This window comes from Macrotis lagotis, chromosome 4 (assembly GCF_037893015.1).
Source record: "Macrotis lagotis isolate mMagLag1 chromosome 4, bilby.v1.9.chrom.fasta, whole genome shotgun sequence".
Classification (NCBI taxonomy): domain Eukaryota; kingdom Metazoa; phylum Chordata; class Mammalia; order Peramelemorphia; family Peramelidae; genus Macrotis; species Macrotis lagotis.
In genome coordinates this window covers 203,074,273-203,092,588 of record NC_133661.1, presented here as the reverse complement: position 1 = coordinate 203,092,588, position 18,316 = coordinate 203,074,273, and the positions used below count along the sequence as shown (strand labels likewise).

Genomic DNA, 18,316 nt, shown 5'->3' with positions numbered 1-18,316 from the left:
TCAAACTGCCAAAGGATTCATAATACATAAAAAGATTAAAGTCTTTAGACAAAGTAATATTCTGCTTTCTCATTGACCCTTCTATTTCTACCCCTGAGAACTAGTTGGTAATTGAGAAGTAGATTGGGTATAAAATATGAGGTACAATAATAAAAAAATCTAAAAATAAAGACAAGGAAGTTTTTTTCCGCCTGGAGATACAGGCCTATGGTCATGAGACCATGAGAGCTTCCCATTAAGAGGTTAATTTTATCCACACTGCAGGTAGGTATTGTAGAAAACAGTGAATGAAAGACACAGATCTAGAGAATTCTAAATTATCTGATCTGAAGCCTGCTCAGATTCAAGGTTAGGAGTGAACCTGCCCAGATTTTAACCTACAAATAGAATGAGCCTATCATAAGGAAACCACTACCTCTCCAAAGAATAAGGATAGTTCCTGCTTCCCTTGTTAAATGGTTTCTGAATTGACAATCTATCATGAAGGAAGGTACCGTGTGGTTATCTGTTTACCAATGAGCATGGATGAAACTTTGCCCACCTAGACACCCCTGGACTCACATCAATGGAGCATCCCATGAGGGAACCCCTCTCAATAGCTTTCTTCATGATCTTGTACATGTCTCTGGGAGCATCCTTGATCTCAAAGAATTCTGTCACTCCTCCAGTGAAGTCCTCCATAGCTTCTGTGGTGTTACCCCCTTTCAGGGCTTCATAAGAACCATGGAGCCTTGGGGAAAATATGATGAAAAATTTTAAATTACAGAGCTCTAGGGCAATGTGATTCACCTGAAGTATCAGAGTTTTGGTTCTTAATTAAAGCTAGGTGGGCCTCTGGCTTCTGAGTTCCAGAAAGAGTTCTCATTGGTTTATATCTGGGACATTGCAGAAGAAAATTGAAGTTCTTTGGGAATCCACAGGGTAAATAGGTAAAGTCTTTATTAGAGAATTTTTAGAGCTGTTTGTAGCCTGAATGGGCTTTACTTTTTTATTATTTTTATTGAATTTTTTGTTAAGTTTTTGATAGCTTTTGTTTTTAAAACACTTTCATTTCTAAATATATTCTTCTACCCTCCCTATCCAGAGAGTTGAAAAAATAAAATGAAAGAAATACTTTAAGAAAAAAAAAGTTTAGCAAAATTAACACTTCAACCAAGTCTGATCAATTATGCAGTGTTTCATATCCATAGTTCTCTGCCTATGCTTAGATAGAGGGAAGTATATTTTTTCCTCATTTCTTTGAGGTTTGACTTCATTTATGAGATGGCCCTCTTTGAACTGGTTTTATATTTGCATTCTCTCTCTCTCTCTCTCTCTCTCTCCCTTCCCTGCTTCTCTTTCTCTCCCCCTTCTCTTCTCTATGTTTCTCCCTCTCTCTTACTTTACTCTGTCTGCCTCCCCTCTCTCTTTTACTCTGTCTCCCTCTATCCCTCCCTTCCTTCCTCTCTCTCTCTCTTTCTCTGTCTTGTCTCTCTCATACAAACACATATATACATACATGCACACACACACACACACACACACACACACACACATATATATATATATATATGTACAAACAAAGTAACAAAGTCCTATGTTAGGAAATCTGAGACAGTTTCTACAACCCATTTCTTCCTTCAGTCTTGGGAATTCAAGAGCATCCATCATCTTACTTTGCATAGGCCTTCTCCAGAAGAGCACTCCAAAACTCATTGCGATGGTTGGATTTGGTGAAGACCAACTGGTTGTTATAGGTTGGAAGGCAATCATCAATAACCACATCTACCCAGTCTCCATAGCGCCAGAACTGAAGGAAAACATCAATCAGTCAACTAATCAATAATCAATCCATAAACATTTACTAAGTGCCCCCATGTGGTAAGTGCTTGGGATACAAAAAGACAAAAGGAGCTCCCTCAAGGAGCAGAGGGAGACAACATGCTGACAAACATAAACAAAATAAGCTATTTACAATAAATGGGAAATAATTAAAAGGGGGAAAGGCCCTGGCTTGAAGAGAGGTTAAGGAAGGTTTCCTCTAGAATATAAGGTTTTAGCTAGGACTGAAAGGCAACCAAGGAGATCAGTAGTCAGAGTAGTCAGGGGAGAGAGACTATTCCATGCATGACAGTCGGAGATATTCACATAAGCCTTGATGAGCAAGGTCCCCAATGTGATAGTCCTGAATTATTTCTGAATATGATTATTTAGCAGACTCAGCTTTATTGTTTTTTTCCTTCCTTTTTTCCCCTTGTTTTACATCAGGCATCTAGATGACTCAGTGGATAGAGCACTGGGTCTAGAGTCAGAACAATCTGAGTTCAATTCTGGCCTAATTACTAGCTGTGTGACCCTGGGCAAGTCACTTAATGCTATTTGCCTTAATTCACTGGAGAAGGAAATGGCAAACCATTCCAGCACCCTTACCAAAACAACCCCATTGGTATGTCTATGGGGTCACAGAGTTGGACACGACTGAACAAAGCTTAAAGTATGAGACACCAATAACACAAGCATTTTACATCATGAGGCACTATCCAGAATTCTTTCATATGTCTATCTGCAGTTCATTCATTCATTTATCTAACAAAAGATTTATTTCATGTCAATCATGTACAAAGAAACTTGGTGGGCATGTTGGAAATACAAATAAACTTAAGAGATAGTCTTCACTCAGAAGATTTTAATCTAGGTGAAGATACACCAGGTATACTCATAACTAGAATATTAAGCAAGCACTGTATATTATGACATATGATTGGTACAGACAGCAAATGCTATTGAAGTCAATGGAATAAGAGAAAGGACAAATCTAGGAGTGTTCTAGAATCAGCTTGAACAAACTCTTGATTATTACATTTTCAATATGAGTATTTGCATTTCAGAAATCAGAAAATACTGCAAGCCAGGGCTTAATATATCATTTTGTTAATTGTCCAAATTGAGGAAAGTAATGGGGAAAATGTTAATGATCCAGATTAAAAGTAAAAGCTTTGGGGCCGCTAGGGGGACAGTGGATAGAGCACCGGCCCTGGAGTCAGGAGTACCTGAGTTCAAATCTGACCTCAGACACTTAATAATTACCTAGCTGTGTGGTCTTGGGCAAAACATTTAGCCCCATTGCCTTATAAAAAAAAAAGTAGAAGCTTATTTTATACACTTTTTTTCTCCCTAGGGAGCTAGTTGTTAAATGTATACTATCACACACACCCCTTTAAGTGAATTACAGCTATAAAATAAGGGTGTCATTACACTAGATGATCTCTGAGATTCCTTCCAGTTCTTGACCTATGATGAATCTATAATTCTCTATGGGTTTCTGCCCACAATTGTCTTGATTTATCTAACACATCTTGGGGAGATATGGATACTTCTCAAAAATGTTCAAGAATAACTGTAACTTAATGGACCAACAGAGTGATTTATTTATTCATATTTCATATTCATGCATTATAAAGCATATTATGCTTGGCAACAAAGCCCAGCAAAAGGCTTTTAAGTAGGTTGTGAACTTTGTAATGTGAAGTGTGAAGACAGCTGCAGGCCCTGCCCTGGGGGCCATTGTATCCATGTAGCCCCCACAGATTCTGTGGAATCTGTACTGGGGTTTTGGAAGATATTTGGGAAGGGCTGCAAGTTTCAGCAGTTTCAGCAGCTGGAGAGGCTAAAATAGACTGACCTGCCATTGCACAGGATGTCTTCTTCCTGCTTCATCTGGAGCACATGGTGAAGCTAAATTTTCCAACATTAAACAGAGCTATAGCTTGGGCAGAGAGATGGACAGCTGTTCTCCCACTTTCTTCCTCTCTCTACCCTCCTTCTCCCACCAATAGACAGGGTTTACCCATATCTAGATTTCCTCTTCCTCTTGTGGCAAAGCAGGACAAGGAATGCTAGTGCAACTCTCTATCCCCTTATTTTAGATATATAATGGACAGGTAGATGGATGGATGGTTAAATGTTAGATGTATAAATGGATAAGTGATAGGTAGATTAAACATATTTAATATGATAGGCAGATAGGTAGGTGGGTAATGAACAGAGAGATAGCTAGATAGGTAGATGAATGAATGTACAAAAAGATGGATGGAATAGATAGGTATGTAGATAGAGGAGAAGCAGATGGATAAATTAATAGGTAGGTAGACAAGTAGATGAATGGATTGATAGGTAGACAGTCAGCAGATAAGTAGATGAATGGATAGGTAGATTAATGAATGGATGAATAGATAAGTTAGGTAAGTAGACAGGTATGTAGATGACAGCCAGATAGATAACTAGGTAGATGGTGTGGATAGAGAGAGAGCTAGCTAGGTATGTAGGTAGATGGATGAGTGGATAAATAGGTTGACAGGTAGATGATGAATGGGTGGATGGATGAATAGAGAGGTGATAAGTAAAAAAAGTAGGTATGTAGATAAATAGTAGGCAGATAAGTAGATGGATGGATGGATAGAGAGAGAGATGTAGATATGTAGGTTGATAGATAAAAAGGTAGTTGGGTGGATGGATGGTTAGAAAGATAGCTAGGTAGGTAGCTAGATGGATAGATAGATAGATAGATAGATAGATAGATAGATAGATAGATAGATAGACAGAGATAGACAGACAGATAGATAGATAGATAGATATAGACAGATAGATAGATAGATAGATAGATAGATAGATAGATAGATAGATAGATAGATAGAGATAGACAGATAGATAATGTGTTAAACATTGGGAATACAAATTCAAGCAAAAAGAGACAAGGTCACTGTGATCCAGAGAGGTTAACTAGATTTCCATATTGGTGGTAAGCAACCAAGCAGAGATGTGAACCTAGGTTCTCTGACTTCAAATTCAGTGCTCTTTATACCTCACCATTACATTTACACCCTCCTTGAAGGTCTGTGTCTCACCTGGAAATGGAAAATTCCAGCATAGTTTTCAGTGAAAGTCTGATCATGGGGGATAACTCGGAAAAGTAGTCGCTCATTTAAGGTCAGACAGGCAATGGCAGCCAGAAACCAGCAGTCTCCTGGAGAAAAGGAAAAGCACTGTGGGTAATAATAATACTAACACATTTTTATGTGGTTTTAAGGTTTGTAAAGTGTTTACAGGTATAATTTCACTTGCTCCTCAAAATAACCCTGTGCTATAGATGCTATTAGAAGAACTTAGCACAATCTGGTACACAAAAAGTTCTAGATGTCACTTTTATTATTATTATTATTACCCCCTTGATGATGATAGCTAATATAATACTATAATGGTGGCATTATGCTAAGTGCCTAATTATTGATAATAATTATTATTATAATTGATAATTATTATTATCACATTTGATCCTCACAACAACCTTGAGAGGTCAGCTGTATTATTACCTCTATTTTGCTGATGGAGAAACTGAGGCTGGCAGTGGTTAAGTAACTTGCCCATAACCACAGCTAGTAAATGTCTGAAGCCTTAGTTTTTCTATTTGTAGTGTGTCTATAAATACTACTAGCCTCATAGGGTTGTTGGTAAGGAAAGTTCTTTGTAAAGTGCAAAGCACTATGTAAATGTGACAGACTATTAATAATGAGCTTAATAATTACTATTGTTATTGTTCTTATTCTTCTAGTTATTATAGCTCTAATTCTTTTAATCATCTTTTAAAAAGGATTTCAGCTAGAAACTGACCTGGGACAATTTACTATTCTCCTGTCTATTGCCTTCTTTGTCTTTCTTCCTAAGATCAAATACTCTTAATTTTTTTGGCTTATCCTCATAATTTCTTCTGTCATAATCCTCAAATTAGGCTGCACTCTGTACCCTCACCAATTTCACTGAATATTGATCTCTTGACAATCTACTCCTTTCAAATCTTTTCATGAGCAAGAGGATAATCAGAGACAAGATTAGAATAGAAAGAATAGTATAAATGGAAATAAAAGTCCTGGTTTCAACTCTCAGCTACTCTGCACTGGCCACCACTTCTCTGAATTACTGTTTTCTTAGTTGATAAATAAGGATAAATTATTTTTTAATCTATTCCAGAGATTTATTTCAAGATAATGAATATGGGTAGATTCATAAAGTATAAGGTGCAATATAAATGTAAGCTCATTAATGTCATCTATATTTTGTGTAAAGATAGTGTTAAGAACCTATTATTGTTATTATTATTATTACTATCAAAGTCATATTGAAGGTAATAGGATAACTGGGACTCAGACTCAAATTTTCTAACCACAAGCCCAGAGATTTTTCTATTACACTGCCATAGGCAAAGAGTGGAAATTATATTAAATTAGATTATATCCTTTTGAAAAATATGTGCTGATGGTTCTACATTTATAACTTTTTATCACATTGCCTGCTGTCAAGGAGAAGGAGGAAGAAAAATGTGGAACTCAAAATCTTACAAAAAAATGAATTCTGAAAACTATCTTTATATGTAATTGGAAAAAATAAAATAAAAATAAGGAAAAGAACAAAAATATGTATGGAATAGAAATAAATGAGTATTATAAAGAAATATAATTGTCAGGGGCTGCTAGGTGGCGCAGTGAATAGAGCACCAGCCCTGGAGTCAGGAGTCCCTGGGTTCAAATCCGACCTCAGACATTTAATAGTTACCTAGCCGTGTGGCCTTGGGCAAACCACTTAACCCCATTACCTTGAAAAATCTAAAAAAAATATATAATTGTCATATAATTTTTGGATAAATATAAATTATCAGATTATAGTTAGAAAATGAAAATTTGATTATTCATTATTGCAGATGAGTTTGTTTCAGAGAAGAATAAATTTGAAAGGAGACACAAATTTCAATACTGCATCATCTAAATTTGAAGCTGGAAGTGATGAATAATGCATTTGCTATGGAAGAATAAGTCTAGCTGAGCAGAACAACAATTTGAAAAACACAGAATCAGAGAAATACCTCAATTCATTGAGTAGTTTGACTGAGATGCTAGTATGGGTAACTGCACCTTGCATCTATTATTATTTTTTTTTTTTTTAGGTTTTTGCAAGGCAATGGGGTTAAGTGGCTTGCCCAAGGCCACACAACTAGGTAATTAAGTGTCTGAGGCCGGATTTGAACTCAGGGACTCCTGACTCCAGGGCTGGTGCTCTATCCACTGCACCACTTAGCCGTCCTTGCATCTATTATTAAAACCTAGGATCAAAGATTTCCAACTGGGAGGATCCTTATAAATCATTTAATACAATCCTTTTATTTTACAGAAGAGAAAACAGGACAAAAGAGATTAATTGATTTACTCAAGGTCACAAAGGTAGTAAATATCAGAAGTGAGTTTTGAAACCATATTCTGTATCTCCAAATCTGATTCTTTTTTTCTGCACATTTTAAAATGATTCTTCATTTGCAAAAACTACCCTATTGGATTCTTTTAAAGAAAGAACCCTTCTGATTTGCATGAACTGATGCTGAGCGAATTGAGGAGAAGCAGAAGAACATTGTGCACCCTAACATTAACATGGGGGTGATGATCAACCTTAGTGGATTGCTCATTCCATCAGTGCAACAATCAGGCAAGTTTTGGGCTATCTGCGATGGAGAATACCATCTGTATCCAGAGAAAGAATTGTGGAGTTTGAACAAAGACCAAAGACTATTACCTTTAATTTAAAAAAAAAAAGTTATCTATTTGGTAATTTTGCTATCTCTTATACTTTACTTTTCTTATTTAAGGATATGATTTCTCTGTCATCACATTCAACTTAGATCAATGTATACCATGGAAACAATGTAAAGACTAACAGACTGCCTTCTGTGGGGGGTGGCGGGAGGGAAGCAAGATTAGGGGAAAATTGTAAAATTCAAAATAAATAAAATCTTGCTTTTATTTAAAAAAAGAACCCTTCTACAGTATTTAAAGCATGATTTAAAATATGAGAAAAACTTAGTTTTAATCAAATTTTTAATTCTATTTTGGGAATATGTCTGTCATTGTACAGTGAGGTAAACTTTTTTTTTTTTTTAGGTTTTTGCAAGGCAAATGGGGGTTAAGTGGCTTGCCCAAGGCCATACAGCTAGGTAATTATTAAGTGTCTGAGATCAGATTTGAACCCAGGTACTCCTGACTCCAGGGCCACCTATCCGCCCCACTATGCCACCTAGCCGCAGGTATACTTTGTGACATAGTGAATAGAGTGTCAGGAGTCTCAGGTGTCCTACCTTGAAATAATGTATACACGGTGTTTTATAAACCTTAAAGGGCTATGTAATAATCAGTTCTTACTGTTATTTTGAGAGGCAGTGTGGTATACAGGATAGACAGGCAATGCTGAGGTCAAATCCCATCTGTGATACATAGTGGCTGAGGGACATGGGACCAATCACTTGGCCTTTCAGTGTGTCAGGCACCTCTCTAAGCCCCGAAGAAGATGCTGGTCTACATTTGTAGAGGGAGTTTCTCTTTGACAATGAAATCACAGACCTAGTCTATTCCAAACTAGTTTATTTTCCTGTGGTACAAAGCAACATGCTCATAAATAAAAAAATAGAAAGTAAAGAGAAGAAAAATTTGTATCTGTAGGTGAAAGAATGTGAAAATCACTGACATGAGAAGAACCTGTCTCTAAAACTGGATAAAAAAGCGTTAAAAGATAATCTTTTAGGGCAAATAGGTGGTTCAATGGATAGAGCACCAGCCCTGGAGTTAATAGGACCTGAGTTCAAATCTCAGCCTTAGACATTTCCTGGTTGTGTGACCCGGGTAAATATCACTCAAATAAAAGTCTATCATTCTCTCCTGGAGTTGCCTGGTCCTCTCAGCCTCAACATAAGAGAGCCCTGGGAAATTTCCCACCTAAATCTCCTTGGCAGATGTCAGTTCTGTTGGCTCCACCAATGATAAATCTAGGATTCTCGCAGATTTCCTGTGAGGAGAGGAAAAAGACACAAATCAGTGAGAAGCAACTTGTTACCACTCAAATTTGGGGGATGTGGTTACATCAATGTATTTCCCTATTCCCTCTAAAATCAAATTGCATAATCAGGTTCCAACTTACCTTTCCTACCTCAATATACTTTATTCCTTTTAACATATTCTTTGATTCAGTCATACTAGCTGTCTTTCTGTTCCTCAAACATATCACTATAACCTCCCAGCCTTTGTCCTGGATGTCCCATATCTCTAGAATTTAATCCCTCCACACTGTGGTTTCTTAGAATCCCTAATTTTCTTCAGAACTCAACTCAAGTATTTTCTTCTCCATGGAGTTTTTCTTTACCTCTTTCTCCAGTTGCTTATAAATTCTCTTTGCCTTTATAACCTTGATTTTCTTTTACATATATTCATATATATATATATATATGGATATGGATCAAATGAGATACCACATAAGGTGCTTTACAAGTTTTAAAGAGCTATATAAATGATAGTTATTATTACGTGCAATTTGTCCCTCTAGATAAAATGTAAACTCCTTGAGGTTAGGAACTGTTTCATTTTTGTCTTTGTATTCCCAGAACCTAGCACAATATTACAATGATGATGAAGATATTTGTTCTTCCTTCTTGAAGAAGACCATGACATCAAGGAGTTGGTGCCATGACATGCAAGTCAATTGGATTTGATGGAGAGACTTCTTCAGAGCCATCAGGTCCAATGGCCTGATATGGATCAGGATGACCAGAGATGGCCCTGGATGAGAGGCATTCAGGGTTAAATGACTTGCCCAAGGTCTCAAAGATAGAGTCAAGTATCTGAGGTTGGATTCAAACTCAAATCCTCCTGACTCCAGGCCCTATGCTCCATTCACCACCTAGTTACCCCACTTGGCATACAATAGTTACTTATTTTTTTAATTTAATATTTATTCTCATTTTGTGCAATGTTTTTTTAATACATTAATAAAATGTTCTTATTTAAGAGCAAACAAAATACCCCCTCCCCCCCCAAAAATATACACTTGAGCGATAAGTAAAGGGGAAAGGAAAAAAAATTAAAATTAAAATAAAAAAATAATAGTAATAATTGTAGGTATGGCCAGGTGGCGCAGTAGATGGAGTACCAGCTCTGGAGCCAGAAGAGCCCAAGCCCATATCTGGCCCTGTACACCCAACAGTTACCCAGCTGTGTGACATGCAAGCCACCCCAACCCCATTGCCCTGCATAAACCAAAAAAAAGAGAAAAAAGACCTAAAATAAAATAAAATAGTAATGATAGTAAGGGTGGCTGGGTGGCAGACAGAGCACTGGCCCTTGAGCCAGGAGCACCTGGGTCCAAATCCGACCTCAGACACCCAATGATCACCCTGCTATGCGGCCCCAGGCAGGCCACCCAGCCCCATTTGCCCTGCACCTCCCCTCAAAATAATAACAATAACAATAATAATAATAATAATAATAATAATAATAATAATAATAATATGAAATGTGCTTCAGTCTGTGTTCCAACACTACCAACTCTGTCGTGGGTGGATCACATTCTTTATGATAAGTCCATCACAAAAGTTACTTCCATATTTTTCCACCATTGACATTGCTGATCACAACTCCCTCCTTTCGTATTTCTCCACTACCATGTACTCTGCTGTAGGGTAGCTGAATGGTGCAGCAGACAGATCCCTGGCTCTGGGGGCCAAGAGGCCCTGAGCCCCCATACCATCCCTTAGGCCCAGCATCCACCTGGCCCTATGGTCCTGGACAGGCCATCCAATCCCAGCCCCTTGCAAGAAGTAAAAAAGAAAATGTGTTATATCTGACCACTCTCACCCCATGGTCCATCCTCTCCTCCATCATTCACATCCCCACCCCTTCCCCCTGTCCCCTCCTTCTCTCCTTCTTACTCCAAATGTTTATACCCCATTGAGTATATATGCTGTTTCCTCTCCTAGCCACCTCTGATGAGAGCAAAGATTCCCTCATTCTCCCTTGCCTTCCCCCCCTTCCATATCATTGTAATAGCTCATTGTAATAAAGAAAAAACTTACTATATGAAATATCTTGGCCTATTCCCCCCTCTCCTTTTTCTTTCTCCCATTACATTTCCCTTTTTTTCTATTGACTCCATTTTTACACCATATTTTATCTTCAAATTCAGCTTTCTCCTGTGCTTCATCTATAAAAGCTCCTTCTACCTGCTCTGTTAATTGAGAAAGTTCATATGAGTATTATCAGTGTCATTTTTCTATACAGGAATACATGCAGTTCATCATCATTAAGTCTCTCCTATTTCCCCTTCTCCTCCAATCTCCATGCTTCACCTGAGTCCTGTATCTGAAGATCAAACCTTCTGTTCAGTTCTGGCCATTCCAACAGGAACATTTGAAATTCCCCTGGTTCATTGAAAGTCCATCTTTTTCCCTGGAAGAGGACATTCAGTTTTGCTGGGTAGTTGATTCTCAGTTGCATTTTAAGCTCTTTTGCCTTCCAGTATATCATATTCCAAGTCCTACGAGCTTTTAAAGTAGTTGCTGCTAAGTCCTGTGAGATCCTGATTGTAGCTCCATGGTATTTGAATTGAGTCCTTTGGGCTGCTTGTAATATTTTCTCTTTGACTTGGGAGTTCTGGAACTTGGTTATAATATTCCTAGGGGTTGGTTTTTTGGGATCCCTTTCTCGGTGGGGGGTGGTCGGTGGATTCTCTCCATTTCTATTTTGCCCTCTGCTTCTAGGATATCAGGGCAATTTTTCTTGTAGTAATTCTTTGAAAATGATGTCAAGGCTCTTTTCCTGATCATGACTTTCAGGTATTCCAATAATTTTTAAATTATCTTTCCTAAATCTGTTTTCCATATCAGTTGTTTTTTTCATGAGATGTTTCACATTTTTTTCTAATTTTTCATTCTTTTGGTTTTGAAGTATTGAGTCCTGATTTCTCATAAATTCCTCAATCTCCCTGAATTCTATTCTTTGTCTGAAGGATTTGTTTTCCTCTGAGAGCTTTCTTATCTCTTTTCCCATCTGGCCAATTCTGCTTTTTAAAGCATTTTTCTCCTCAATAATTTTTTGAACTGTTTTAATCCATTTGACCTAAGCTGGTTTTTAGCATGCTATTTTCTTCAGCATTTTTTGAATTTACTTGACTAGGCTGCTGACTTCATTTTCATGTTTTTCCTGCATCTCTCTCATTTCTTTTCCCAGTTTTTCTTCTAACTCCCCCATTTGATTTTCAAAGTCTTTTTTTGAGCTCTGTCATAGCCTGAGCCCAATTTCTGTTTTTCTTGGAGTCTTTAGATGCAGGAGCTTGTGCTTCCTCATCTTCAGACTGAGTGTTTTGATCCTTCTTGGGCTCATTTGCAAAATATTTTTCAATAGTCTTCCTTTTGTTTCTCTGCTTGCTCATTTTCCCAGCCTAAGCCCATTTTGGGGGTGCTTCCTGAGCTTTTGGGACACTTCCACAAGGGTCTCAGTGTGTGAGGTTCTGTCCTCCCTCCTAGTCTGTGAATGACCACTGGGCTGAGATGGGGGGCCTTGCTGTTCTATGGGGGGGGGGCCTAGACTGTGATCAGGATCTGAATGTGGTCAGAGCCCCAGAGTCCTGTCCCAGGGGCAGAGCTCTACAGTCTCTCTCTTCACTCCCCTGCCTAGGTTCAATGGGCTCATGCCCTGGGGGCTCCTTCTTACCGGCTCCACCTGCTTCTGTTTCCTGGATCTGGACTGCCTTGGCCATGTTGTTCACTGTGTGCCCTGAGGGCTGGGCTTCACGTGCTTGCTCTGGCAGAGGTCCCCTTCTGTTCCCACAATTTGTGCTAGTTGCTCCCCAGGGCGTAGGTCAGAAGATTCCCCTGCACCCTGGGGCTGCTTTCGGGAGGCTGAAGTTCTTTCGCTCTGGCAGGCCATCCCTCCAACCTCAGGGAGCAGAGCCTTTCTGCTCTTTTCCAGGTTACCTTGAGTAGGAGAACTGCCTCACTGGATCCCTCTGTGGGTTCTGTCTCTTGAAAACTTACTTAGAGTCCTTAGTTTAGAAGTTTTATGAGAGAGCGCCTAAGACACGATCCGCTCTTGTCGCCATCTTGGCTCTGCCCCCGATCCTATCACAATAGTTACTTATTGAATGTTAGCTGATTGATTGATTATTTTTTTTAAGTTTTTTCAAGGCAAATGGGGTTAAGTGGCTTGCTCAAGGCCACACAGCTAGGTAATTATTAAGTGTCTGAGGCCGGATGTGAACTCAGGTACTCCTGACTCCAGGTCTGGTGCTCTATCCACCGTGCCACCTAGCTGCCCCGATTGATTCTTGCAAGAGCTTAGGTTAAGTAAAGTTAACTATACCCTTCATCATACTCTTTTTTCCTTCTTTCTCCAATGTTTCTTATTGTTCATCAACCAGTACTTCCAGCAGATGTGCAATAACTGTAATAAATAAATTGAATGAAAATAAATAAAACCTTTCTAAAATTAAAAATAAATAAATAGAATGGAGATTGATCTTACTGTATATATTATATTTTCTATCAATAGATGAATTTTTAGATGGTTAGATTGGTAACTAGAAAGATAATTAGGTGAATAGATGATAGGATGGATGAATAGATTTAGAAAGATGGATATTTAGGTAGGTAGGATGGAAGGATGAATGGAGAGATACATAGATGTCAGTGTTTTAGGAAAAATCATCTCTTCTGCATGTATCTTTACTGATGAGGCTTATATTCTGAAAGAGGTTCACAAATTTTCTATTTTATCTCAATCTTTGCCTTTGAGTCTCTGGCTATGAGATCCCTTTCAACATTTCTTTGAATTTTTTGTAAGCTCCTTTCCTAAATCTAGGATTTACTAAAATCTAGTATTTGTATTTATATCTGACTGTGCCTGCTCCCCACAGTTAAGTATTTAACAGTTTTTTTTTGTTGGTAATAATGATGATAGTGAGTTTCTTCACTTGTTAGATGAGGACTTGGACTAGATTATCTCTAACATGCTTGCTATTTCTAACATTCTCTCTTCCATGATGATTATTATTTACTAAAGAGCTATGTCTAACTGTAGAATACCTTCCCAGAAAACAAGGATGATGAAATTGAAGGTACCCAAAAGGAGACCATTCTTTGCCTCATTTCTTATCTAGCTTAATAATTGAATGGGTACTGCATCAAATAAATTGAGACCTGGGAAAGACTTTTATCTTACCAAGGTTTTTCACTGCATCTGGGGCCATTTCCAGTTTTACTTTAGGTTTGTTTGTTTGTTTGTTTTTTTGCAAGGCAATGGGTTAAGTGGCTTGCTTGCCCAAGGCCACACAGCTAGGTAATCATTAAGTGTCTGAGGTCAGATTTGAACTCAGGTACTCCTGATTCCAGGGCTGGTGCTTTATCCACTGTACCACCTAGCTACCTCTTATTTCCAGTTTTCCTGATATAATCTTGCCATCTGCCCCAGAATACTTCAGAGAATGTGGTTGTTGACTGTGTACAGCCCTTTCTTACTTAAATCCAATTCTCTTGCAAATCAGGACAATACTTTCCTACTTTCATTGTAGAATGAAGGACAAACAATAACCCAGTCTGAGGTATCTATGCTTTTTTAGTATTAATTCATTATGATAGTGGAATCTATATAATAAATAACTTGTTTGTCATTTGAAGACTCCATCTGTGTTTACATGACTGAAATTTAATTAGTTTTACATTTAAATTACTGTTTAAAAAAAAAGAAAAACATTCAATCATTTAAATGGAGCCAGGACTGGACATTTTTTTCACTGGGGCAAAAAACAATGAATGGAGTGGTTGAGGCACAATTGTGCCAGGAAAGTAGTTTGGTCCTTTACCTTCAATAGGACTTGAAAGGAAAGGTGATCTCAGAGAAGTGTCATGGGAGACAGATTCTGAAGTTGGTGGCTACTCCACAGCATAGTGCAAAGCAATATGATGTGGGGAGTAGCAGTGACTATTGGAAACAGACACACCCTACTGATTAGGAAGCATGCTTCTGGGGAAGAACTGTGCCATATAGGAAAAAATGGATGCCTTGTGGGAGGAAGAGTCTCCAATCCTTCATTACATTGGTGCTCTGAGAAAAAGTCCTTTCATCTCTGTGCCGATTATTGCTCAGTTCTTATCTACACAATGAAAAAAATTTGTTTGTGTTACTTAATTGCCTGGTTCTCTAAGAGATCTGATTGATTAATTCAAACAAACTGATCATACTGGTATATATTTGTAAAATGCATCAATTAACATTCTGTCAATGCAAAATATTATCAAATGTTACCCTAACAATGTGAGCCAATGAAAGAAAACATAGTTCATCAAAGCTATTATAATCTGCCTATATTATCATTAAAGCAGAAATCACGATAAAGAAGAAACAATAAAAACATTCAGAATTTAAATCCCACCAGAAAGAATATATATACATATATATATATATATATATATATATATATATATATATATCTATATTTATATATGGGGACCTTGGTATCACATTGGCTACTTTGGATGTGGACACAGACACCCCTGCAGTGATTCTAGGTTTAGACCTGGAAGGGAGTTTATCAGACCTTGCATTGAACCCCATCATTTAAAGATGAAGTCAACTGAGGCCAAGGATATTAAGTGACTTGTCCAAGGTTACACAATTACATGTCTGGGGTTAGATTTGCACCCAGGAATATCCTTACACTAAGTTTAGTGTACTATCTAACATACTATATGGCCCCTCCAAGATAACCCAATTTTTGTGGTTAGCCATGTTGCTTTTAGAATTGTGTAGGGCATCTCTGACCTTCAATGAGACCTCAAGGGAAAGAGACTCAGGATTGAAGAACTATCACTCATGTGTCTTCAAACAGAGTCAATAGCAGAACTACCTGTGTTGGTCAATTTCTATATTTTTCTGTTAAAACTGAATTGCAGTATTCAGAATTCTCTCCAGACAAAACTGTGAAAGAAATGGAGTCTGTGGCCCCTCATAAAAGCAAAGATATTGGTATTAGAGAACGTCCTAGATATCATCTTGGTCAGTCCTTTCATTTTACAGAATTTCATTTTATGGAATTAAAAGAATTTTCCCACAGTCACATACATAGCTAAGCGGCAGTTTTGATATTACCAGTCATTCCCTCTAACTCAGGCTCATTTTACATTTTGCCTCCTTAGCCCTCCCATCTTCACCCCTTGCTCTTTTTCTGTGGTACAACTCATCATGCTCATGGCTAGTGCCTCTGTGCCTTTCTGCTATTTTCTTGTTAAAATCTATCCTCAAGATAACAATCATTCATTCACTCAATTAGAAGGCCCCATATTCTTTTGGAGAGAGCTTCAGAGGAGAACAAGATTTGATCTCTGCCCATAGGGAGTGGATTGGCTTGAGTTTGAGTTAGTGTTGCATTTTTTCAGTCTTATTTTCAATTACGGACTGAAAGGTTTATTTCCATTTGAAGGAATACCTAGCATTTATAGGGCACTTTAAGATTTGCAAAGTGCTTTAAAATATTCTCATTTTTATCCTTACTACAATCCTGGGAGGTAGTAGCTATTAGAATTTCCTTTTAAAAGATGAGGAAACCGAGCAGTCAAAGCTTAAGTGACCTGCCCAAGGTCACACAGCTAGTCTGAGACACTAGCTTTTGATTCCTGTTCTAGAATTCAATCCACTGCTCTCATAACAGCCCTAATTACCCCCTAGTTTTACCAGCAACTGAGAGACCTCTGAGAATGGCTTATAAACCCATAGGAAAAGACTTGTGTCTATCTAAACTTCTGGTGACTTCACAAAATTCCTATTTACCTGGTATTCCTACCTGTAGATGCCCCCTTTTTCCTTTCCTACCTTTGGCCTCTTCCATGTAATATTCTTCATCTTAGATTTCTGCCTTAGTTCTTGGAAACCCAGGGCCTGAACACCTGCTGGGAATACATTATCCTCAAAAAGTCTCTTCTGAGCCAGACACCACTTCTTGAGGGCACCAAAATCCTGTCCCTCGAATTTCAAGGGCTGAGCAAGAGTCCCCTCTCCATTCTTCCTGTCCCTTTCTCGGATCACCCGGTCACAGAAGAAGCCTGGTGGGAGATAGGGCATGGCCGTATCTGCTAGAGATTGGTGAGGGGGGAACTGGCTCTTTAACTGAGGTACCTCTCTGCCCCCTTGGCCCACAGCCCGCCCCAAGCCTAATCCCCCTATCAATGGGCTTGAGCCTATAGATGACCTCCACTGGTAACAAACTCAGAATGCATGTGAATGGCCACAGTCCCCAGAGAAAGGCAAGCCTTTTGAGTCAGCAGTTTTTGACCCTGAGGTCCCTATAGCAGGCAGAGTCAGTGGACACAACTATCTGTGTGTGAGGCAGAGTGAGGGTCATTGTAAGAATGCAATCCTAGATAGAGTCACAAAAAGATGGAGGCTTTCAAGATTTTTGTAGAGGATTCTTATTAACCCAGGCTGACATTTCTTCATAGCTTTTACAGATTCTCTGTCTCAGGTTTTTTATTTTTACTGAGATTTTTTTTCTTTAAAATAAAAAAAAAAGTAAATCAAATCTCTAAGTAACTTATCCTGTCTCAGCAAAGGTATTCATGTTTTTCAAACTGACTGTGAATGGGCTATAGCATGCATCATGCTAAATACACTATAGCTAATTCTATACAAGTCAGTGAATGCATAGGAAGCTGTTCCCCAAGCCATTGTCCATGGCTAATGAAGCCTTCATTTCTCCCCTTCCTAGTTTCACCTCCAAATCAACCTGACATTTGTATTGATTATCTCATTAATCTGTCAAAGGGGCCCAGAGAATTGTAAACAGTATGTTCCAGTTGTGAATGTGTCTTCTCTGGACTTGAAAAAGATTTCCTCTGCAAAGTTAAGCAAACTGCATGTCCAGAAGAAAAGGAGGGATCTAGATCTAGATAAAGATATAGATAGATATAAATATAGATATAGGTTTAGGGGTTAGGATAATGTATAATATACAGATATGTATATTTGTATATATATATATATATATATATTCCTTCATAATTATATATAAATTACTGAATTGATATTATATTATATAACACATATTATATATACATATACTGATATATTATATCAGTATATGTTATAGTAATATTAGATATCAATATTATATTAATATATCAAATAGCAACATATTTGTGTCAATCAACATTAACATAATAAACATTAGGTATAATATAATTGTTGATTATATATTATAATGTATATTATAACATGCATTTATACATATATGAGAAATATATTAAAAATTTTGCTAATATGCTCCCACTATAAATATTTTATATTTAATATATAATTATATATTGTGTTAATACATTATATTAATATAATACCACATCAATATATTATATTCAATATAGCTCATTCAGTATATTAATGTTATTTCATATTACTATATCATATTTAAGATATAACTATATATCCTGTTA

At 37.6% G+C, this 18,316-nt stretch overlaps 1 protein-coding gene across 6 annotated transcripts in view; it reads right to left on the bottom strand.

The window, feature by feature from the left end:
* The window catches only part of CAPN3 (calpain 3), a 72,613-nt gene that overhangs the window by 29,473 nt on the left and 24,824 nt on the right, over nucleotides 1–18,316 (bottom strand). For 4 of the 6 annotated variants that reach the window (XM_074235179.1, XM_074235181.1, XM_074235180.1 and 1 more), the window contains exons 2-5: nucleotides 8,787–8,856; nucleotides 4,884–5,002; nucleotides 1,656–1,789; nucleotides 562–730 (exon numbers count right to left, since the gene is read on the bottom strand). In XM_074235179.1, coding sequence (XP_074091280.1) covers nucleotides 562–730; nucleotides 1,656–1,789; nucleotides 4,884–5,002; nucleotides 8,787–8,856 — 492 coding nt within the window. Of the gene's footprint in view, nucleotides 1–561; nucleotides 731–1,655; nucleotides 1,790–4,883; nucleotides 5,003–8,786; nucleotides 8,857–16,703; nucleotides 17,762–18,316 lie in introns of those variants that run through there. The other 2 variants (XM_074235183.1, XM_074235184.1) reach the window with 1 other exon arrangement.